Here is a 23461-nt window from a genome sequence, read left to right on the forward strand (position 1 = left end):
GTCACCTTTGCATCATACTTGATGGAAATCCTTTATTTCCTGGATGTTCTTGAAAACTCTGTATTGTATGCAGTATTAATTAATATAAATGATATTGTGGTATTACTCTCAACCTTTTCAATTTTTAAAAAATTGCCAGTATGTTTTTAAGATCTCTTCTTTTTTTTTTTTTTTTTTTTTTTTTGTCTTTTTGCCTTTTCTAGGGCCGCTTCCTGCGGCACATGGAGGTTCCCAGGCTAGGGGTTTAATCGAAGCTGTAGCCACCGGCCTATACCACTGCTACAGCAACACGGGATCCAAGCCGCATCTGCATCTGCGACCTACACCACAGCTCACGGCAACTCCAGATCCTTAACCCACTGAGTGAGGCCAGGGATCGAACCCCCAACCTCATGGTTCCTAGTCGCATTTGTTAACCACTGTGCCACGACAAGAACTCCCTTAAGATCTCTTCTTGTTGATGGGTGGGTGTGAATCCATTGCTTCAGAATCCTACACTGTACTCTCTGGACTGTATCCATTAAAATTTGTTCTGTGGCATTCCTGTTGTGGCTCAATGATGCAAGTTCCATCCCTGGCTTTGCTCAGTGGGCCAGGGATCTGGCCTTGCCGTGAGCTATGCTGTAGGTCACAGATGCGACTTGGATCTGGCATCACTGTGGCTGTGGTTTAGCCCAGCAGCTACAGCTCTGATTGGACCCCTAGCCTGGGAACCTCCATATGCCATGGGTGTGGCCCAAAAAGACAAAAAATAAATAAAATAAAATTCCTTCCATGACACTGCACCACAATCTTTTACATCATGAAGAGCATCCTTGTACGGGTGCCTTCATGGACATGTGTGGGAATTTCCTTGGCATACATACCCAGATGTACCCAGAAGCAGAACTGATTGACAGCAGGATATTGCTAAATAGTAATGAACTGGTGACAAATTACCAAAATGGGTGAGTCTGTCCCACCAGCAGTACATAAAATTCCTTTTTCCCCAGGAGAAAATTTACCAATGCTAAGTGATGGAACAACAACCCTTGACTCTCTTAAATTCTCCATAATCTTTTCAATCCAGTGAAGGGTCAGTATGAATTGTCTGTATCTCCTAATTGTTTTAATTTTTGTTTCCTTCAGTCCTGTGCTCGAATATCCCTTCGTGTGTTTTTCAGCTTTTTGGCTCCTTCCTTTGCACGCAATTGGAAACAGCTGCTACGATGTTTCTTTTGGGTTGGATTGCATAATGTTTTCTATTTCGGACCTTCGCATTTACTTCCTTTACTTTCTCTTTTTAAAATAAACAGGTCAGAATGAGCAAGAGGCACATCAGTGTGGGTCGGCAAACGTGGGCCCTTCTCTGCAAGAATTTTCTTAAGAAATGGAGGATGAAAAGAGAGACCTTGTTGGTATGGTTCAGAGTTGATGTCTTCTCATGTTTAGAAGAGGAAAAAGGATTTTCTTGGGCAGCACAGTCATTATTTAATGTGTCATATATATTCTACAGCTGGCTAGCAGGCTGGATTTTTTTCGAATTCTAGACTCTGCTGTTACTTCAAATAAGATCCCTTTAGGAGTTCCTGTTGAGGCTCAATGGGCTAAGAACTTGACATTATCTCCATGAGGATGTGCGTTCCATCCCTGACCTTGCGTAGGTTAAGGATCTGGCATTGCCACAAGCTGCGGCATAGGTCGCAAATGTGGCTCAGATCCTTGTTGCTGTGGCTGTGGCATAGGCCAGCAACTGCAGCTCTGATTTGACTTCTAGCCTGGGAACTTTTAAATGCACAGATCAGGCCGAAAAAAGAAAAAAAAAAAAAAGATTCCTTTGAAATATGTCATTGAGACATGTGTTACTGCAGACATTTGGTAAAGAATTCATATTCAGAAACTCCTGGAGAAATAAAACCACATTTTTATACTGCAGGCATAACAATTAACATCTGAACTCACTTGAGTCTCATAAAGGAATAAGTACAGAAGTTTAGGAGTGAAGACAAAGAAAAGGGCAAGATTTAATCCAGAGAGTAAACACTTTTTTTAAAAACACTCAAAAGACAAATTGTAGCACTTCCACACTGGAGAGAGATGACGTCAGTTTGAAAGAATTAATGAGCCTATAAACAAACAGGAAAAGAAAATGGCATTTTGAACTTTTGCTTCTACTAAGCTTCTTCTGATCATAAGAATGATTACATGTTATTTGAGTAGAAAATTTAGTAAATTCAGAAAAATGTAATAAGTTAAAATCACTTGTAAAATACCCCAGTTCAGGAGTTGATACATTAACATTTCATTTCCTTTCTTAAAATAAATTTTATTGGAGTTTAGTTGACTTACAAAGTTGTGTTAATTTCAGGTATACGGCAAAGTAAATCAGTTATACATATATCCATTTCTTTTCAGATTCTTTTTCCACATAGGTTATCACACAGTATTAAGTACATTACCCTGTGCTATGCAGTAGGTCCTTGGTACCTATCTATTTTGTATATAGTAGTGTGTATATGTCAACCCCAACCCTCTAATTTAGCTCCCCTCAGGCACGTTTCCCCTTTGGTAACCATAAATTTGGTTTCAAAATCTTTGCCTCTGTTTCTGAACATTTCAATTTCTGAGCATTGTGTGCATGTATGTGTGTGTGTGTTTGTGTGTTCTTTCAACAAATATGCACTGAGTGCTTAGATTGGCAGTGAAAAAAGCATACAAAAATCCCTGTGTGGAGCAAAGATTATATAAATATAAATGTTGGATTCTACACTATAAAGATGTTTTATTTCTAACCTTTCATCTCTTTTCAGTATAAGTACTATATCTGTCATTGTATTTACCTAGATAGATATAGGTATAAAAATAGACCAACATATATAGCTAAAATAAGATCATCTAGTGAATAAAATCAATACTTCCTTTAAAGGCCATGTGTTTAAAATTATAACTAAACCATCAAATGCATTCTTATCATGAAATTTCAAATGTATTCTGTTGCATTTCCAATTCCAGAATGTTATAATGATAAAAGCTTTCAAAATTCTTTTTGTGAAGCAGTATTTTGGAACGATCTTTGATACGCAGGCAGCGGAAGATAAGTATATGGCCTCACTCTTGTTTATAGAAGCTGCTTATCTCTTTCATACCACCTAACATTTCTTTATCATTATCACTCAAGTTTCAACACAACTGCATATCACAAGGCCATTCATGAAGCAATCCAACCCTTAACATTTGAATTGAACTATGATAAACTTAGATTCTTAATTCTAATTGAAATTGAGACCACAGTGCTGTCTTCGTGAGTGATGTACATATTTCAAAATCTGCAGATTAAAGGACAAAAGAAAATTGAGAAGTTGAAAGTGGGAGAGAGAAAAAAACGGTGTCCAAGCAACGTAACAGAATTAAGTGTTTTAAATTGTTCGTGGATGATGAATCTGTGGTGGAACGACTACTGACTTGCTTCATTTTTCTCTCTTTGCTGGGTAGGAATGGTTTTTCTCATTTCTTCTAGCACTGTTTGCATTCCTCTTTTCCTCCAATTTACACCAAGTTAATGACTTCCTTCAACTGCCTGCGATGGATCTGGGACGTGTAGATAATTTTAATGACTCTAATTACATTATTGCCTTTGCACCCGAATCCAAAACCATCCAGGAGATAATGAACAAAGTGGCTTCTGCCCCCTTCATGAAAGGTATGTTCCCTGGCACTTCATGGTGGTTTCCTTATTTGTGAAATACACAGATTCATTTTGGAATTTCCTTGATAAATTGTGTTAAATGTTCAAGTGTCTAGATTTAATTAACACCTTTAATACATATTCCCGTTAACTATCAAGGAGCTTTTTTACTCTATTTACTTGTCTCTTAATTTGAGAAATTTTACATTAAAAAGGTTATCCTCTTATGAATCCACATCAAAATGAGACAGCGCAGGATCATTCAAATGTATGTTTGTGAGAAGATTATGGGAAGATGGGACAGAGGTGACAGCACGATTTTTTTAATCTCTTCAAATACTCATGTAAAAATTGAGAGAGAAATCAGATAGCAAAACCAAGAAACCATGGGCAATACTTACAACAAAACTTGGTGACAAAAATGTTTCTTTGAACCTCAAAATGTAAGGGGGTGGGGAGAGAGCAAGGGGAAGCAGTAGGGTATCTGATGGACCCAAGACAGGAGCACGAACCCTTTAAGAGGAAACCAGCGGCCACTGCAAAGCAGGGAAGCCCAACATGAGGGCTACAGAAGCCACTTTCAGCAGCTGTATTGGTGGTGCAGTATCCGAATGTTTTTCCGAGGATATTAGATTTGTAACATGGAAAATACCTAATAGGTAATTATGGACTCCTCTACTCTCTCACCCCTGTGTCCATGAAACATGGGGAGACTCAGTGTGAGAAGAAGGGAAATTGACAGGATGAAGAATCCTGTCATTCCAGAGAGCTAGGGAGCCCTTGTGAATGAACAGGTGGTGTCCGAAGGACTCAGCTGAAGAGAGTGCCACTGGTCAGAGCTGGCTTACGTTGAGCTTCAATAAGAGTAAGTGCAATGATTTGAAACTCATCCAAAGTATATGTAGATCCATGCTCTCATAAGAATATTAAAAGAAAAAAAACCTGTTTGCCTTTGAAGGAGGGTAGGAAATCAGTTCTTGTGAACATTTGTAAGTCAGGGGAAATACTAGCATTTATCTCATATGAACTGTATGTACAATCGAGTAACCAAGAAGGTGATGGAAGTACTGTTTTATAAACATTTTCTACTGATAAAGGAAAGACATATGATGGCAAGAGAGCATCATGATTTTGAAATTCCCACTAAGGTAATGGATCTAGGTACTGAGCATCCATGGATGCTACTATCTCAAAAAGAGAGACAATCCAAAATTATGACACTCTGATGAAGGCAGGTACCACCACTGTATGATCTTGCCAAAAGAATTAGACCCATGTTTGATTCGGCCTCTGGATCCAGACACCAGATTGCAGGAAATGCAGAGGATAAAGGAAGATGCTGAATGGCACTAGGCACACACTTGCAGCAGAATCCAGACTGTGGAAAGTTATACAGGTTAAATGGTCGGGGTATGGTTGGGAACGGTCATCCGTTTGTATGTTTTAGAATAAGCAACGTCTCTTTAGATGCTGTCTGAATTAAACAATCTTATGCTGCCTTTGGAAGTTTGGCTACATTGACACTGTTGTCAAATGGAAATATATACTCTACTTACAGTGTATACTTAGAATTATGGCATCTGTGTCAACTTTAGGTAGATCTGTGTTGCAGTGAGTTTAAATGGACACATTGGCATTGTTGTGATTCCAGATGCCTTGTGTTTTGAATTATGGATTAAATAATTTATTCAGAATGGTATAATCTATTTTTTTAAAAAAAGCGTTTGCTCCATAATGCTTCTAATTTTATCTAAAATGTTAAGATTCCCCCATCTAGTCTCTCCAAGTGGGAGTCTTTTATTTAGGATCAGCCCTGCTTACGGTGAAGAAGTAACTAGCATAAAAGAGCTTTAATATCACTGAAGATGATCTGCTGTGCTGGACCCCACAGACATCTTCTTTCTTAGCTGTCCCTTCCTTTCACATGTCAGGAAGACCTATCCTGGGGTGGCCTGATGAAAAGAGCATGGATGAACTGGATTTAAACTACTCTACGGATGCAGTGAGAGTCGTCTTTACAGATACTTTCTCCTATCATTTGAAATTCTTCTGGGGCGGCAGAATCCCCAGGATGAAGGAACACAGAGATCACTCAGGTAACTTTTCTATCAGAAAAAAAAAAATTTTTTTTAAATTTTGCTATTACATCATTAGCCACAAGGAGGCGTATGTAATAGCAGACGTCTACACAGACACAGGCAACATAAACTTTTAATTTCTGAACAGAAATGAGATTCTTTCTTATTAAATGAAGCCTATGTTCTTAGGTGTATTGTTTTACTAAGAAATTATATTTGCTATTATTCCTGTGTTACGTCTAAAGAAAACCTCACAAAGAGGCTCTTGCTCAGTGATTCCCAATCATTTTTTGAAAAAGTGTTTTCTGGGCACAAGCAGCATAAGAGCAAGGCTTAAGGGAACATTCTTGACTCATGGAGACAATTGTAAGATTTAATGAAAAACCATTGAGAGCCATTCTTAAGAACAATAAAGTAATTCTGGTGTATTCTCCTCTGGTGAACTCTTTTTAAGTCTCCCCTGAAAACTCTTCCCACCCATTATATTATTATAGCCCTAGAGTGTATTTGGAACATTTGAAATTTCGATATTTCCCGCAACAAAGAGTGTCCCATCCTATCATAATGGGTGTGTTTTTCTTTCCCTAAAGCTCATTGTCAAATAATGGATGAAAAAGCCACATGTGAAAGTTCAGTGTTCTGGGAGAAAGGCTTCGTAGCTTTTCAAGCTGCTATTAATGCTGCTATCATAGAAGTGAGTATTGAGTTAAAGGAAACTCATCGCATTGTAAATTCAGTTTTCATGGATGGTGAGAAAATGGATCCATCATTGAATTAACTTATTCACTGAATTAATTTGGCACAGGATACTGAACAGCTACTCTATTTAAATCTTATGCTAAGCCCTAAGGATCCAGAAATGAGTAGAACACAGGCACTTTTCTCCTGGGATACTGGGTGTGTGTGTGTGGGGGGGGGATAAAGCAATGAATAAATAGTTATAAATATGAATAAGTAGTTTGGTTCTGTCCTGGAATTGTAAACGATGTGCTACGCAAACACTGAGGCAGGAGGTTCTCTGGGGAGAAATGTCAGACAAGACTTATTAACAGAAGTGACATTTCCATTGTGACTTCAAGCATATGTAGAATTTTGTCTGGTGAAGATGGTAAGTAGAGATGGTGCCAGGAATCAGGGAACCACAAGGGGACAGATCATGATGGGCACATGCAGTTACATGTGGAATGCACATAGCTTCTTATAACTGAGAAGAAATGCACGAGCTTCTAATGAGCTTAAGGTAACAATGTGTTCACTGATATCTTTCTTCAGATCACAACAAATCATTCAGTGATGGAAAAACTGATGTCAGTTACTGGTACAAATATGAAGATATTACCTTTTGTGGCCCAAGCAGGAGTTACAACTGATTTTTTCATTTTCTTCTGCATTATTTCTTTTTCTGCATTTATATACTACGTATCAATCAATGTCACACAAGAAAGACAGCACATTAAGGCACTGATGACAATGATGGGACTTCGAGAATCAGCATTCTGGTAAATCACAGGGCCACAATCCATCATGCAACATAAGTAAACAGATCAAGTTAGCTGGTTGCACTCCGTAGACCTATAAAGTATTGTATTTAAACCTGATGCTTTCATAAAGTAGTGCAGTATAAATGGAGTGGGTGGACCCATGGGCTTGGTAAATGAAATTTTTCTTACTTCTTTGAGTTAAGGAAAGCCTGATCCTACAGGTGGTTGAAACACAGGCCAATAACCAATACAAATGATGACAGTTTGTCCTCTGGGCACCATATTTGGGTGAACCTAAATATGTAAGAACTTGAGGTTTCTTATGTTCAATGAATATGTTTCAGACATTTTGTTAGGAAGGGCGAGCAATTTTGCCCCCACAATGAATGGGTCACCACTTTTATGAGACCCAAGGAGAAGAGCCTGTTACGCATTTTAAGTATAGAGATTTCCTTAGTGGAGGAGTAGCAGGGTGGTAATAAGGCAGACCAGGGAAGTGGGAAGCCATGGATCATGTCCATCTGAGCATTTGGTACCTACTCCCTTGACCAAGTTACCTAATCTCTCTAAGCCTTAGTTTCCTTTTCTGTGAAGCACTGGTAATAGTATCTGTCTCTCATTGGTCATGAGCATTCTAAAAAGGAATGTCTTTAAAGTAGGTTTTATTGAGCTTAACAAAAATTAAATACTTGATGTTAAATAGCAGTTCATTGAACTCTGGGAAGTATCATGGCCCAAGGAGACAGTAAATGCTAGTTAAGAAACCAAGGATCGAATCCCCAATTAGCCATAAAAATTTTTTGAATGAGTTTGGCCAAGGGGTGTTTTTGAGATGTAGTCAGAGAGCAGTGGTTGGAATTTGCCTTTACACACTGTGATGATATGCTCAATGATAAACAAGATTTATAAAATATATAGAATAGCTCTAGACATATGCCACGTAGTTGTTTAAAAAATGTTCAACACTGTTGAGTAGGAAGAGCCCACATTTTTCATAATTCCAATTTATACCAAATATATTTATTTTTCCTTTGGAAGTGTTGAATAAACTGAGTATAAAAGTGGAGAAAATGGATTGCTGGTTTGATCTAGAATGGGAGTTTTTTTGGTGTCTCTTTTTGTATGGAAATTGTGTAACTCAATTCTGAAGGAAATTTTGGTCATTATATATATATTTTAAATCATGGAAATGTACAGAGACAGAGAAAAGTAACCAATTTAATTTAATTTTTTTTTTAGGGCTGCACCCGCAACATAGGAAGTTCCCAGGCTAGGAGTGGAATTGGAGCTGCAGCTGCCGGCCTGTACCACAGCCATGGCAACGGCAACAGCAACACCAGCTTTGAGCCATGTTGGTGACCTACACCACAGCTCATGGCAATGCTGAATCCTTAACCCACTGAGCAGAGCCAGGGATTGAATCCATGTCCTCATGGATATTAGTCGGATTAATTACCACTAAGCCACAAGGGAACTCCCCAGTATGATTTTTTTAAAAAAGAAAACAAATGCATCAAAGGAAGATTTTTAAAAGTCAGGGCTTTTTCCCCACAAGAAAAAGACGTGATACTCTGTAGATCCTGTGAGTGAAATTATGGCAGTTGAAAAAATGAAGAGAGGTGAACAATTTCAGAAGAACAGAAGGGTATTGTGCAAAAGGAATCATTACAACAAGGGGAGACGTCCCAAAACATGGTGGCATTTTCTCCTTCAAATAAAACTTACTATTCATTCTGGACCCATTATAAACTAGTTGCCATATTAAACTCATGAAATACAACATTTCATTTAATTCTCTTATTATTTTTCAGTAGAGGATAAGGATGGTTCGAGATGGTTCAGTAGCTACTTCTCAGAATCATATAGTTACCAAGTAGCAGAGAAAGCTTGAACCCAGATCGCCGTGATTGGAGAGTTCATTCTCTCTGCTCTATAAATAACTTTCTTCCTGATTCTCTGCAGTTGATAGCAGGGAAATCGTATTTTCATATCCATCTGTATATCTGTATCTATCCATAGCCTATGTCTATGGATTTACCTGTCTCTATATCTAACCTATATCTGATCATTTATGCCAGGGGTTGGCAAACTCTGTGCCCCTCCCCCCCTCTTCTTTTACAAATTGCCAGCTAGGAATGGCTTTTATAAAGGTCTGAAAAAATCAGAAGAATGATAATACTTTATGGCACACGAAAATTTAGGTGAAATTCAGATTTCAGTGTCTGCAAATACATTTTTACTGGGAAACAACTACACTCACGTGCGTGTTGCATCTGCCTTTGTGTCACAAAGGCAGCATTGAATAGTTGCAATGAGACTAGTCTGAAAAGCCTAAAATATATATTTTCTGTATCTTTAGAGAAAAAGTTTACTGATCCCTGCTTCATCATCCTTTTTTACCCCATGATGTTATATACTTACCGAAAGAAAAAGTCCAGAACTGACAAATCAGTCGTCATAAATGTCTTCCCTGGAAACCTGTCCAAATTACTCTCATGATATTATCCAGTTTATTTCTGTCTTATTTTGAAATTAGCTGCTTATTTTACTTGACTTGTTTATTGCCTACCTTCCCCTTTAAAATATGAACTTTTGGGGCAGAGAAATTTTCTGATTTATTAGCGGCTGCATTCCTTTAACTCTTGGTTTATGGTAATCTCAACAAGTCATCTGCTGAAAAAAATGAATGAATAAAGTGATGATGTAACAGTCCTTTGAACTGATGCTTTATTTCTGGGCTAGGCTCTCCTGGGGTTTGATGTACACCAGCTTCATCTTTATTATGGCAGTTTTGATGGCTGTCATCATAAAATCGGCCCCCGTTGTCATCCTGACTGGCTTCATGGTCGTTTTCACCCTTTTTTTCCTCTATGGCCTGTCTTTGGTGAGTTGGTGAATTGAATATCAATCTCTCTCTCTCTCTCTGGATTCTTTCTCTGAGACACTGACCAGTAACTTCTCATTGATTCTGCTCACCCTCTTCTGTTTTTGATTCTTTGCATGAGACAGTATCTAGAGGTTGGGGGGAATAATGAAATATACTCTTGAATTATGAAATTCTTTTTTCAGTACTGATGATTCTCAGAGGACTATACACTACCTGAAGTTTTTCTCTCCTCTCAGATAACTTTGGCTTTCCTGGTGAGCGTGTTGGTGAAGAAACCTTTCCTCACTGGACTGGTCGTCTTTCTCCTCACTGTCTTGTGGGGAAGTCTGGGATTCACAGCTTTGTACAGACATCTGCCTGCATTTTTGGAGTGGACCTTGTGTCTTCTTAGCCCCTTTGCTTTCACTGCTGGAATGGCCCAGGTAAGAGTTAATGTAACCACTTCATTTTTTTACAAAGCATCTAAAACAGATTCCCTCTGCATAATTCATGCAACATGTGCTACTTATTAAAATCCCCATCTACTTTTGTAAAGACACACTGGGAAGATATGAGACTTTTTCTTCTACGTTCTCAGCATAAATAACGTTCCTTTAAAGTCTGATGTAGACTGATACTCCATTATTGATATGGGTCCAGTTTTGGTTTCATTGAACTGTTCCAAGGAACATTTATCCAATTTAATGCTCAGGAAACAAGCCCCTTCATCTTATCACAATTATTTGAAAACCAGGAATTCCCTAGAAACAAATTTTTATTTTTTTGATGGGCCAGTTCTATGTGAAATTGAATCTCCTCTCAGAAACTTTAATTCTAGTTATGACATCACAACTATAAAATGCTAAACAAAAGGTTATATTACATATAAACTTGTATTTTACTATTACTAAGAAATTACTCTGTCTTCTGTTCAACCATGGAAGTATCTTCCCCTTTCCTGTTTTCACTTTCAAACGGTGTCTGGCATCCAGAATGCCCTCCTTTTCCCCGTCATAAACCTGGTGAAGTCCTGCAGCCAGCTCAGGTATCACCTTCCTTGCTTTTACCTCTGCCTGGAGGACTTGGCTGTTGATGCCTGTGGGTTTCTAAACACTTGGTACCTACCTTCACTTACTTCCCAAGTTCCTTTGCTGTTAGATGGTTTCATTGCTGTATCTTCCAACAGACGAGAGCACTGTAAAGATAGAGGCTGTTTCATTTATCTTTTCAATCCCAGGGTCCAGCAGGAATAAGACAATAATAATTCTTAATGCTTTGTTTATCCTTTTTAAATTCCAAACATACCTTTTTTTTTTTTTTCAGCTTATACATTTGGACTATGACGTGAATGCTAACAGCCATTTGGATTCTTCAAACAACCAGTACCTAATAATAGCTACTCTTTTCATATTGGTTTTTGATATTCTTCTGTATTTGGTATTGACATTATATTTGGACAAAATTTTGCCCAGTAAGTAGTAATGTGGTTGTGATCCAACATAATTTCATTTATTGTGTTTCTTTAAAAGAACTGTCTACAACAGTTATTTATTTATTTATTTATTTAGCTTTTTTAGGGCCACACCTGCAGCATATGGAAATTCCCAGGCTGGGGGTCGAATCAGAGCTACAGCTATGCCACAGCCACAGTAACACGGGATCCAAGCTGTGTCTGTGACCTACACCACAGCTCATGACAAAGCTGGATCTTTAATCCACTGAGTGAGGCCAGGGATCGAACCTGCATCCTCATGGATACTAATCAGATTCCTTTCCACTGCACCACAACGGGAACTCCTACAACATATTGAATGTAAATTTTCAAGCATTTTTTCCCCAAATTTATAAAATAAGCCTAGTGGTATTCTGCACTTTGTTTGTAGAATCTCTTTCTAAGATTTTGCTCTACCATAACACTTTAGATAGTTTCTTTCATTCATTCTTACTTTCTTTTAAAAACACTTGCAAGGAGTTCCCGTTGTGGCGCAGTGGTTAACGAATCCAACTAGGAACCATGAGGTTGCGGGTTCGGTCCCTGCCCTTGCTCAGTGGGTTAACAATCCGGCGTTGCCGTGAGCTGTGGTGTAGGTTGCAGACGCGGCTCGGATCCCGCGTTGCTGTGACTCTGGTGTAGGCTGGCAGCTACAGCTCCGATTCGACCCCTAGCCTGGGAACCACCATATGCTGCGGGAGCGGCCCAAGAAATGGCAAAAAAAAAGACAAAAAAAAAAAAAAGATGAAAAAAAAAAAAAGCACTTGCAAGAGATTAAGGATAATCATTACTGTTGGTGCTTGTGTCAGAATGAAAGTTAAAGAAATGTGGTGCTTGGAGTTCCCATTCAGGGGGTTAAGGACCTAGTTGTTGATGCAGGTTCAATCCCTACCCTGACTCAGTGGGTTAAGGATCCGGTGTTGCTCTAAGCTGGGTGTAGGTCACAGATTCAGCTCAGATCTGGTGCTGCTGTGGTTTTGGGGTAGCCCCCAGCTGCAGCTCCGATTGCACTCCCACCCCATATGCCACAGGTGCAGTGTAAAAAAAAAAAAAAGAATGCTAGTATTTGATACTGGACCTTAGAAATTTCTAAATGCTTCCCAAATGAGTTGCACTGATGTTCTGTCTTATGGTGACAGTAATCCTTAAAGTGGTGACTGACCCAGTATTTAATTGCCTCCTGTTCGCATAGCTGAATATGGACGTCAACATTCTCCCTGGTTTTTCCTGAAATCGTTTTGGTTTCAACACCAAAGCTCTGGTCATGTGGCCCTTGAGAATGAAATAGACTCAAATTGTTCGTCTAACGACTCTTTTGAACCGGTGTCTCCAGAATTCCAAGGAAAAGAAGCCATCAGGTAATAAATGTATTATGTGGAGGTGCAAATGGAGAACAGGTCAGAAACCAGAGATGTATCAGGCAAAACCCAAATGTGACGAAGACTTCTTTTAGTGTCGCTTTGTACCCACCTGTACCCCAGGCTGCTACACTCCTAAAGGGCTTCACTCCTTCTTCATAGCACTTTGTTTTTTCACATTATCCACATTTACATCTACTGAGATCTCAGGAGTTAGCAATAACCATCAATGAAGAGAAAAATCTTCATATTTCCATTTTCCCGATTATTTCTTTTTTCTCTTCCTCATCCTTTTCTGTTTTTTCCCTGCCCATTCCCTTATGACAGATACGGCCATTATCTTCATTATTCTGACCTCTTTTTCTGTGTGATTCACTTTGTCCCCTTCCTTTTGCTTCCTGATCAATGAGATGAGAAGGAAGACACAGGAAGCACAGAAAAGGGGAAGAGAGATTCCGGAAAAATGGGAAGGAAATGCAAATTATAAGTATTCATGCCATGTATATCTTCCCTCTGAGATGATGTGTGTGTGTTTTATTCAATGCTGATTGCTTTATTTCCAAACAACTAGAAGAACCTAAAATCCCTAGCTCATGGCTCAAAATTTGCCCATCATTGGAGTTCCTGTTGTGGCTCAGTGGTTAACCAGCCCAGCTAGTATCCATGAGGATGGAGGTTTGATCCCTGGCACTACTCGGTGGGTTAAGGATCTGGCATTCTTGTGAGCTGTGGCGCAGGTCACAGACACGGCTTGAATCCCACATTTCTATGGCTGTGGTGTAGGCTGGCAGCTACAGCTCTGATTCGACCCCTAGCCTGTAAACTTCCAGGTGCAGCCCTAAAGAGAAAAGGACAAAAAAGAATTTGCCTGTCATTCAGTGTTGCCTTTGTCTCACTCACCAATAAAACCTTTCCAATCCACCTCTTCCACTAATCTATTTGAACTCTGACCACTTATGATACTTACAGTCTAAATAGTTAATTAACATCTGAAAGCATGGGTCCAATAGGAACAGACAGCAGAGGGTAGTATTCTTTCATTCCTGATGTTTTAGTGCTGTTTTTATCAAGAATTGTGATCTCCCTTCAAATTGGAACTCTCATTTTTATGTCTCTTGCAGTGTATAGGCCAGAATCAGGTGCAGTCAGAGTAGTCATGGAAAACCTTGAATGCTAAGAGAAAGCATTTTGACTTAGCCATTGCAAAGAGCAGGGTATGAAGGTTTGTGAATTAGCTCTATGCTCTAGGAAAAGTATCGCTAGCAATGGATGGAGGTATGGGGAGCAGAGAATCACACATATTTGACTGATTGTCAGATAGCTTAGAAGTTTGATCTATGGATTGGCCACCTGAGGCTACCTCTCTTGTTTCATTGCTATGGCCTGTACTGCAACCAGTAGACGCCAGGTAGTTCTACCCCAGAGACCAAACTAGTTGGGCTCACATTACCTCTTAGGAGAGAAGGCAGAAGAATGGAATGTCAATTAAAATGCATTCTTGTGCCAACCACAGAGTGGGTCTACCTCATCTAGACTCTATTACCAAAACATTAAGATAAAATTCTATTAAAACATACGGAAAAAAGCCATCACTCCGATTGTTTATTTGGAACTAAGGAGCAAAACAAACCAATACCTGTTACTCCCTGAGAAAGAAATGGCAGGGGAACAGAGGCTGAGAAAAGCCAAGCAGCTTGCCCAGAGTCTCACCGGACGGAAAGAGGCGGCACTTGAATTCACGTGTGCTCAGCTCCCCAGACATCACACTTCACAGCCCATCCTCTTCGGTTATTTCCATACTTAACTGGAATTAAATGGACTAATTGTCCCCTCCAAACTCCTGTGTTGAAGTCTTTTTTTATTTTTTATTTATTTTTTATTTATTATTTATTTATTTATTTTTTGTCTTTTTGCTATTTCTTTGGGGCCGCTCCCACGGCATATGGAGGTTCCCAGGCTAGGGGTCGAATCGGAGCTGTAGCCACCAACCTACACCAGAGCCACAGCAACGCGGGATCCGAGCCGCGTCTGGGACCTACATCACAGCTCACGGCAACACTGGATCATTAACCCACTGAGCAAGGGCAGGGACCGAACCCACAACCTCATGGTTCCTAGTCGGATTCGTTAACCTCTGCGCCACGACGGGAACTCCTTTTCTTTTTTTTTCTTTTTTCTTTTTTTTTTTTTAAGTCTTTTTTTAAAAAAAAAGAAAGTTCAATTGAATTTTTTTATTAAAGAATAGTTGATTTACAAGGTTGTGCCCATTTCTGCTCTACAGCAAAGTGACCAGATCATGCATATAAATATATTCCATTTCTTTTATTATCTTCCATCATGTTCTATCACAGGAGATTGGGTAGAGTTCCCTGTGCTATACAGTAGGGCCTCCTTGCTTGCCATTCTAAATGTAATAGTTAGCATCCATGAACCCCAAACTCCCAGCCCATCCCCCTCCCTCCCCTCCCCCTTGGCAACCATATGTCTTTTCTCTATGTCTGTGAGTCTGTTTCCTTTCTTTCTCTTTTTCTTTTTCAGGGCCGCACCTGTGGCATACAGACGTTCCCAGACTAGTGGTTGAATTAGAGCTGCCACTGCCAGCCTACATACACCACAGCCATAGCAACGTGGGATCCAAGCCACGTCTGCGACCTACACCATGGTCACCGAAGTGCCAGATCCCCGATCCACTGAGCGAGGCCAGGGATTGAACCCGCATCCTCATAGATACTAGTCAAATTCTTTTTTGCTGCGCCACAATGCAAACTCCCGAGTCTGATACTGTTTTTTAGGTAAGTTCAAAAATATGGAATGCTTCGCTAATTTGCATGGCTTCCTTGTGCAGGGGCCATGCTAATCTTCTCTGTATCGTTCCAATTTTAGTACGTGTGCTGCTAAAGCGAGCACACGTCTTGAAGTCTTCACCTTCTGTGTTATGGTATGTGGAGGTGAGGCTTTTGAGAGGTATTCAGGGATAGATGAGGTCATGTGAGTGGGGCGCTTATGATGCTATCTGTGTCCTTATAAGAAGAGGAAGAGAGACTGGAGCTCTCTCCCTGCCACGTGAGGACACAGTGAGAAGGCAGCCGTCTGCAAGCTAGGATCGGAGTCCCCACCTGCTGGTTTCTTGTGAGGATGTAAGAGAATAATGCAGATAAAATTCACAGGACCTGGCTTACCGGAGACCGTCACTGCTCTTTCTCTGTAGTCCGTTTTCCTTATCTTCTTCCTCTCCTCGCCTCTCCTTTGGAAGTGTACGATGTCGCCGGTGTTCTGTGTTCTGCGTGTAGGATCTTATTCACTCTGCCAGTCAACCCTATGACATAGTTCATGCCATCAGTTTTACTGTGGAAGGACTGAATTCAGTGAGTTTTGAGACCAGGGATTTTGTGAGTGGCCCCGCTGGGACTTGATCCCGAATGGTCTGACTCCAAAGTTCCGGTCTTTCTGTTAGGGTGCACTGCTTTCTTCTTTTCCCCACCATCGTCTCTTCCAGGCGTTGATTCTATCTCCCGCCTTCCTCTTCTCGAGCCGTTTCTCACAGTCCTTGCAGCATTCTGTCCCCATCCCCTCGCCACCTCCTCATCGTGTGACCTGTTCCGTTTATAACAATCAGGAATGTTGCTTCTGTGAGATGCCCTACACCCTCTGCCAGTCCCCTGGTCCTGTGTGATGAAAAAGAACCCCCAGACCTCCCAACAGCCTCAATGACTTGACTTAGCATTTCTCTGTCCACCTCTGCAATTGGCTCAAAACATTTTCCTCTTTTTTTTTTCAGAATAAGAAATCTTAAAAAAGACTATGTAAAAGGAAAGCATGAAAAAGTAGAAGCTTTGAAAGGTAATAAAGTGACGTCATATTTAACATAGCAATTTGATCTAGTGACTCTGCCTCACCGTTGTAGCGATTAAGAGCCCGTATTCCAGATATCGTGGCTCTCTTTTATTTGAACACATTATGTTTTCTTCCAAGTAAATTTAAAAATCTTATTACAGTTTTAGGAAATCAGATGCGCCATTGATGTCATAGGTTTGAAAGATACAGCGTAATATTGTTCATATTCAACTCATCATATGCTGTGACCCTAAAGCTATCTTTATGGTAGTCAGCCTATCTTGAATGACAGAACAGCTTTTATCAAAAAAAAAAAAATTGTTTGAGCTTGAAAGCTCTAAGGTTAAGTATAATTTAACAGGAAGCTAAGTATCTTTATTATATCTATCATTCTCTAAGGTCTACGAGGTTAAACAGTGATTCTTCTGAACTGGACCAGTTAAGGAGACTAATGGTCAATGGAAACCGTTATGTAGAATTGGCTTTTTGCACGTTGAAACCCATGTAAAACTATTATTTTTCACAGTTTAAAGCAATATTATAGCCTCGAATTTCGGTTTACTAGTAAATAAATAACTCTCAATGTAAAAAAATCCTTTTTAATCATGTCATGATAGATTGTGGCTATCCTACATCTATAAAATGTGCATCATTGAAGATGAAATTTTAAAGGGAAGAATTTTGGGAATGGGTTTTGTTTTGAATATTGCTAGCCAAATATACACATAATTTTTATAAGAACTTATAACAGTTTCAGAGAATGTAAAGTTACTATCTCGGCTCTCGGTGTCCTTTTTTTTGAAATAATGCCAGGTCTGGTACTAGACGTATATGAAGGCCACATCACTGCCCTCCTTGGTCACAGTGGAGCTGGAAAAACAACCCTGTTAAATATACTCAGTGGACTCTCGGTCCCAACATCAGGTGAGAAGACAAGCATTGAATGACAAGAACGAGGGCAAATGAATTTACTGTGCTTTGCATTAGTTAATTAGTTTCATTAGTTAATTTCAATAATTAGCTTCATTAACTTCTGGTCACACCCAGGTATTTAAAACTTTAGACATCTCCTCCAGTTATTATTATCGTATAGATTTACATTTTATTTATTTAGGAAAATCTTTGTGGCATAAATATCTCATGATTAAGTAGCTTTATCCTTCCTAAGTGGTGTTCCCACTGGATCACATGTATTGCGAACATTACATTTTTAACTAGTCAAGAGTGTACGGTATTCCTGGAGTTCCCATCATGGCGAAGCAGAAACGAATCCGACTAGGAACCATGAGGTTGTGGGTTCAATCCCTGGCCTCGCTCAATGGGTTGAGGATCCGGCGTTGCCGTGAGCTGTGGTGTAGGTTGCAGACGCGGCTCGGATCCCGCGTTGCTGTGGCTCTGGCGTAGACCAGTGGCTATAGCTCTTGATTCCACCCCTAGCCTGGGAACCTCCATATGCTGCGGGTATGACCCTAAAAAGCAAAAAAAAAAAAAAAAAAAAAAAAAAAAAAAAAAAAAAAAAAAAAATAAGGAGTGTACAGTATTCTTATGGGTAAAATATGCTGAGAGGACTCTGGTGGTTGACACACATTGTTTTCCATTTAAAAAATATCTTAGGAGTTCCTCTTGTGGCTCAGCCAGTTAAGAATCCAACTGGCATCTGTGAGGATTCGGGTTTGATCCCTGGCCTTGCTCAGTGAGTTAAGGATCGGGCATTGCCGTGAGCTGCAGCATAGGTCTCAGATGTGGCTCGGATCTGGCGTTGCTGTGGCTGCGGTGTAGGCCAGCAGATGTGGCTCCGATTCAGCCCCTACCCTGGGAACCTCCACATGCCACAACTGCAGCCCTAAAAAGAAAAAACCAAAATCTTAAACGAAGCATGCGACGTTATCCTGACACTAACTCTGTCCCTTCTAGGTTCAGTCACCATCTACAATAACAAACTGTCAGCAGTGGCGGACCTAGAAAATCTCAGCCAGCTCACTGGAGTTTGTCCGCAAGTCAATGTGCAGTTTGGCTTCCTCACCGTGAGAGAAAACCTCCGGCTCTTCGCTCAAATAAAAGGGATTCAGCCACAGGGAGCCGAGCAAGAGGTAGATGAGCATGTTAGAGGTCATGCAACCGTGAAAAGGAAATTGTTTACCTAGAAAATTCTAAATGAATTTGTGTGATTGCTGCAAAATTCATCATCGAAAGATCAAAAAGTCCTTTTGCAGTGACCAGCACAGTGATAAGTGTTTTTAAGAGAACCTTTCTAGGTTTTGGACTAAAAATCCTTTATTTGGTTAGGTCCAACGAGTCTTACGGGACTTAGAGATGGAAAATATTCAAGACATTCTTGCTCAAAATTTAAGTGGCGGACAAAAAAGGAAACTAACTTTGGGGATTGCCATTTTAGGAGATCCTCAGGTAAGTTAAACTGAAATTACGGGTGACAACAGATTAAGGGCTGTGAAACCACTGTATTCAATCTAACATTTCATTTGCAAATGATCAGTGTAGAAGGATTCTTACCATGAAAAAGTAAGTACTGCAATATTTCTCCCTCCCATTTCACAAGTGCAGTTGACTCTGGAACAAGGCCCGGTTGAAAATCCGACTCTAACGTTACAGCCCTCCATATCTGCGGTTCTGCCTCTGCAAATTCAGCCTACCGAGGGTCGTGTAGTCCTGTAGTGTGTCGTGAGAAAAACCCACTTCCAAGTGGATCTGTGCAGTTCGAACCCATGTTGTTCAAGGGACCATTATGTGCTGCTGTCTTTAAGAATCATGCGTGAAGGGGAAAATGCTTTTATGTGCTTTTCCTACCTTGCAGGTTTTGTTACTGGATGAGCCCACCGCTGGGTCAGATCCTCTTTCAAGGCACCGTGTGTGGAACCTCCTGAAAGAGAGGAAATCAGACAGAGTAATTCTCTTCAGTACTCAGTTCATGGATGAGGCTGACCTCCTGGCTGGTAAGTCGTGGTTTTCTTTCATGGATCTTGAGTGACCAATTAGGGACACACGTGGAATATGTAGAGCTACGTTCCAACGCAGCTGCCATGCAGGTGCCTGCCATGAGCCAGGACAGGAGAATCGTCCTCTCACCCATTTGAGCCTTCTGTCCCTGAGGGCAGCCTCCTGTGGAAGCATCCTGACCCTATTGCAAAGCATCTCACTGGTTATAAAACACATATCCTGCTCCCAAAGATATAGTATGCTTTATTCAGTATGAAGGCCAGGCGGCTTGAAAGAGGTCCTTTTGAGGTATGCCAACCTTTTCTAAATGGACTAGAGAATAAACTAACATAATATATCCTTTTATTTATTGGTTGGCAAAGAAAGTGGCTTATATATGGCCGGAATTAGCTTGCATGTTAGTGAGCCATGTTCCTAAGATACATTCTTTATTAGTGAATTTGTTCTCTCATCAGTAGTGAAAAAAATCACCTCTTAGTGCAATTTATTTTGTTCTTTCTACACAGATAGGAAGGTGTTTATATCCAACGGAAGGCTGAGGTGTGCGGGCTCTTCGCTGTTCCTCAAGAAGAAATGGGGCATTGGCTACCACTTAAGGTATAGCCCTGACTGTATGTTCAAATGTGCTGGAAATGTGGGGGCTTGAGGCTATCTCAGTATGTTCACGTAGGCTATGCAGTTAGTACGTCCATCTCAAGAGAGCTGTGTTAGAACGACACCACAACTGCTCTCTTCCTCCGCTAGAATGAGGGGTTGATAGGATTGTAGACAGTGAGACTAGAAGGGTGATTAACCTATGTTTCAATACAGTAGAAAATATTTTCATAACACATTGTTTGCTAGGAGAAATTTCTGGCTATTCCAGCCCTCTCTTTTATCCTATTTCTAATGTCTATTTCTGTTCATCTTGGCAATCTCAATAGTCTCCTCTCTGTTCTCCCTGACTTCATTTTCTCCTTTGCTTTTTTCTGTCTCCTGTTTTCTGCTAAGACTTATTTTCACTATTAAGTAATGTCCATCACCTACTAAGTGTGGGCTATAGTTTAGGTTCTTGCTAAGATGTTTATGAATAATATACCCATATGGTCATACTTCATCCTCCAAATAGCTTTAAGAAGATGATATTATTAGGCTCCTTTGACATGACAAAGAGTTGCAATAATCCACTCAATCCCACGTCATTGATAAGGGGTAGAATATTTGGACCAAGATTACAGGTGTGATATAAATTGCTCGCTATATTTCCCACTAAAGTATTAATACTTTAAAAATAATTCAAGTCACTTCATGCCCAGTGGTTAAATGGATCCCCCATTATGTACCCCATGTTTAACGTGATCTAACTGAATCAGTACACTCAGCTAAAAGAACCACTCACTGTTCTCCAGGTGTGTCCCACAGTTTAGAGTCCTGTCTCTGCTGGACTATTAACCACATTTACATCTTATCCATTCATGAAGTTCTTGTCGGAGTCTTTTCTCTTTAATAAGAAGCATCTTCTTTTCTGGAAACCCTGCAAGCACAATTTTGAATTGTTGCCTTGAGAACCTGAATTACTTTCTTTGATCCTCAGTAACTTCATTGGTAAAGGAAATGCAAATGATACCTACTTGCCGTTAAAGCTAAAAATATTGAATGAATGAATACCGGACAAGGTGCCACATGCTTAACTGGTTTAGCTCAGCGCTCACATCTGTAAACAGACTGCTCTGTATTACTCTTAAGTTCCCAGCTCCAGGAAAGGTACTAGTTGGTGGTCCTGGATAATGACTGGCATAGGGTCTTGTAAACACAGAATGGTTTTATCTGCAGGTGATTTTTTAGGTTTATCTCATCCAGATCCATTGTGATAGTCTCATCATTATAGAGCCTCTGTAAATTTCTGATGTGACTAACAATGGGGATTCTAAAACCTGGTGATTTCATGAAGGACTTTATATGTTTTCATCAAGAAGACAGACCAGCTTTGACTTGACCAAATTTTGGACCGAAAATTATGATGAAATTATTGACTATATCTTGAGGGTGTACTTAGTGTGATGCCCTGTGTGATTTCATACATGCTTCATTGTATTCTCTTTTGAAACTCTTTGAGAGCTGAGCGTTATTTGATATCACAAATTAGAAGACCGACGCTCAGAGACATTAAGCCCGAGTTCTGGAATATGGATCAGCAGGGCATGAGGACCGTGTTCTTTTCTTAAAATTAGTTTTTGGTTTTGTTTTTTATTCAAGTAGAGCTGATTTACAGCATTGAGCCAACTTCTTCTATACAGCAAAGGGACCACGTTCTCAGTGACTGCCCCACATTGCTACCGTCTTTGTTTTTTACCATGTTCAAATCCTAGCTTTTGCAGAACTCAACTTTACTGCAAAGGGAGAATTCAAAGTTAAGTTGTTGACTGGATGGAGACAAAGCTGGGCTTTCCCCTCCACCTGATCCCAGCCAAGAAGGAACCCAACATCTCTTTTCTCCAAATAACAAAATTTGAGTCACCTTATCTGCCACCAATTATCCCTTACAAAAGTCTCTCTGCATGTTGTGTAGATTATACATTTTGGATGATATCAATACATTTAAGTCTTGCTTCTTCTATTAGATTATACTGTTTTGTCTTATAAGTATTAATGAAGTGACAAACATATGCTATGATTATTCATAGAGAGCATGTTGGATAACAATAGCTTTAACTTACTCTTTAAATGTCAGTTTGCATCTGAAGGAAACATGTGATCCAGACAGTATAACATCGCTTGTCAAACAGCACATCCCTGAGGCCAAATTAGCAGCACAAAGTGAAGAAAAGCTGGTGTATATTTTGCCTTTGGAAAGGACAAACAGATTTCCAGGTATCAGAATGTAGAGACCACAGAATGATTTGTAATGATGTTACTAAGAATAGAATGAAGACTCACATTGTAATGTGTGCTAAGTGCGTGGCCCTATGCATTAATTTATTTACTATCCCTAGCCCCATTGTCACTTCTAATATTTGCCCTGGACCTTGTCCCCACAACACTTATGAGTAAACTGAAGATGGAAGATACTACATATGTTTCAAGTTGCAGCTCTGCAATGAAGAGATCCAGGGCAGAATCAAGCTAAAATTAGGCTTATTGGGGAAATACTTTTCAGGAATGAATGAGAGGGTGGTCTGGGCGGGAAGAGGCTGTGAAAACAGTGGCAGCATGTTGGATGGGAGCTAAGGGAGTGATACCCAACATGTAGATTGTGTTATAAACACCATGACATGTGACCATCTAAAAATTCAGTAGTAATTATGATTGACCCATTGTTGCTGAGCAGTGTAAGAGCCACGACTTTGCTGCAAATACAAAATCCTGGAGAATCATTGCCTTTGCTACTTTTCTATCTGGTTTCCCAACATGCTGTTTCATTTCCCAAGAGTTCTGAGCTCAAGTACACTTAACAAGTATAAGTGTGTTTACTTTATTGAGTTCTGGGAATTTGCCTGCTTCTTGATGGAGGGTACTGGAGCCCTTGCTGCATGCTTGAATTAATAAGCCTATCATAATCATGGTTAATAAGGAATTTCAGCACCAGGCAATGGGGTGAGGTGGCCGAAAGCTTTGCTAGAGCCAGACAGGGCAGATGCAAATCCCAGCTGTGCTGTTATCAGCTCTGTCATCTCAAACAGGCTGTATTACTTTTCTGGACCTCAGTTTGCTCATTTATAAAAAGGGATCACAGTAGTACTGACTCTATAGATTT

The 23461-nt window shown here is 40.0% G+C and overlaps 2 protein-coding genes across 3 annotated transcripts in view; both read left to right on the forward strand.

The window, feature by feature from the left end:
* Window positions 1–23461, forward strand: part of ABCA6 (ATP binding cassette subfamily A member 6) — a 144094-nt gene that overhangs the window by 77322 nt on the left and 43311 nt on the right. The gene's annotated exons all lie outside the window — the stretch shown is intronic.
* LOC100520216 (ATP-binding cassette sub-family A member 9) overlaps window positions 1–23461 on the forward strand; it is a 64801-nt gene that overhangs the window by 7661 nt on the left and 33679 nt on the right. Inside the window, exons 3-18 of one of the 2 annotated variants that reach the window (XM_013980819.2) lie at window positions 1296–1397; window positions 3472–3679; window positions 5596–5760; window positions 6333–6436; window positions 7015–7241; window positions 9966–10107; window positions 10347–10532; window positions 11413–11560; window positions 12774–12939; window positions 16718–16779; window positions 17587–17697; window positions 18688–18863; window positions 19060–19179; window positions 19586–19724; window positions 20235–20325; window positions 22439–22578. In XM_013980819.2, the coding sequence (XP_013836273.2) occupies window positions 1302–1397; window positions 3472–3679; window positions 5596–5760; window positions 6333–6436; window positions 7015–7241; window positions 9966–10107; window positions 10347–10532; window positions 11413–11560; window positions 12774–12939; window positions 16718–16779; window positions 17587–17697; window positions 18688–18863; window positions 19060–19179; window positions 19586–19724; window positions 20235–20325; window positions 22439–22578 (2281 nt within the window). In that variant the 5' untranslated portion in view covers window positions 1296–1301. The remainder of the gene's footprint in view (window positions 1–1295; window positions 1398–3471; window positions 3680–5595; window positions 5761–6332; window positions 6437–7014; window positions 7242–9965; window positions 10108–10346; window positions 10533–11412; window positions 11561–12773; window positions 12940–16717; window positions 16780–17586; window positions 17698–18687; window positions 18864–19059; window positions 19180–19585; window positions 19725–20234; window positions 20326–22438; window positions 22579–23461) is intronic. The other variant, XM_021068115.1, reaches the window with a different exon arrangement.

This window comes from Sus scrofa, chromosome 12 (genome assembly GCF_000003025.6).
Source record: "Sus scrofa isolate TJ Tabasco breed Duroc chromosome 12, Sscrofa11.1, whole genome shotgun sequence".
NCBI classification, from domain to species: Eukaryota; Metazoa; Chordata; class Mammalia; order Artiodactyla; family Suidae; genus Sus; species Sus scrofa.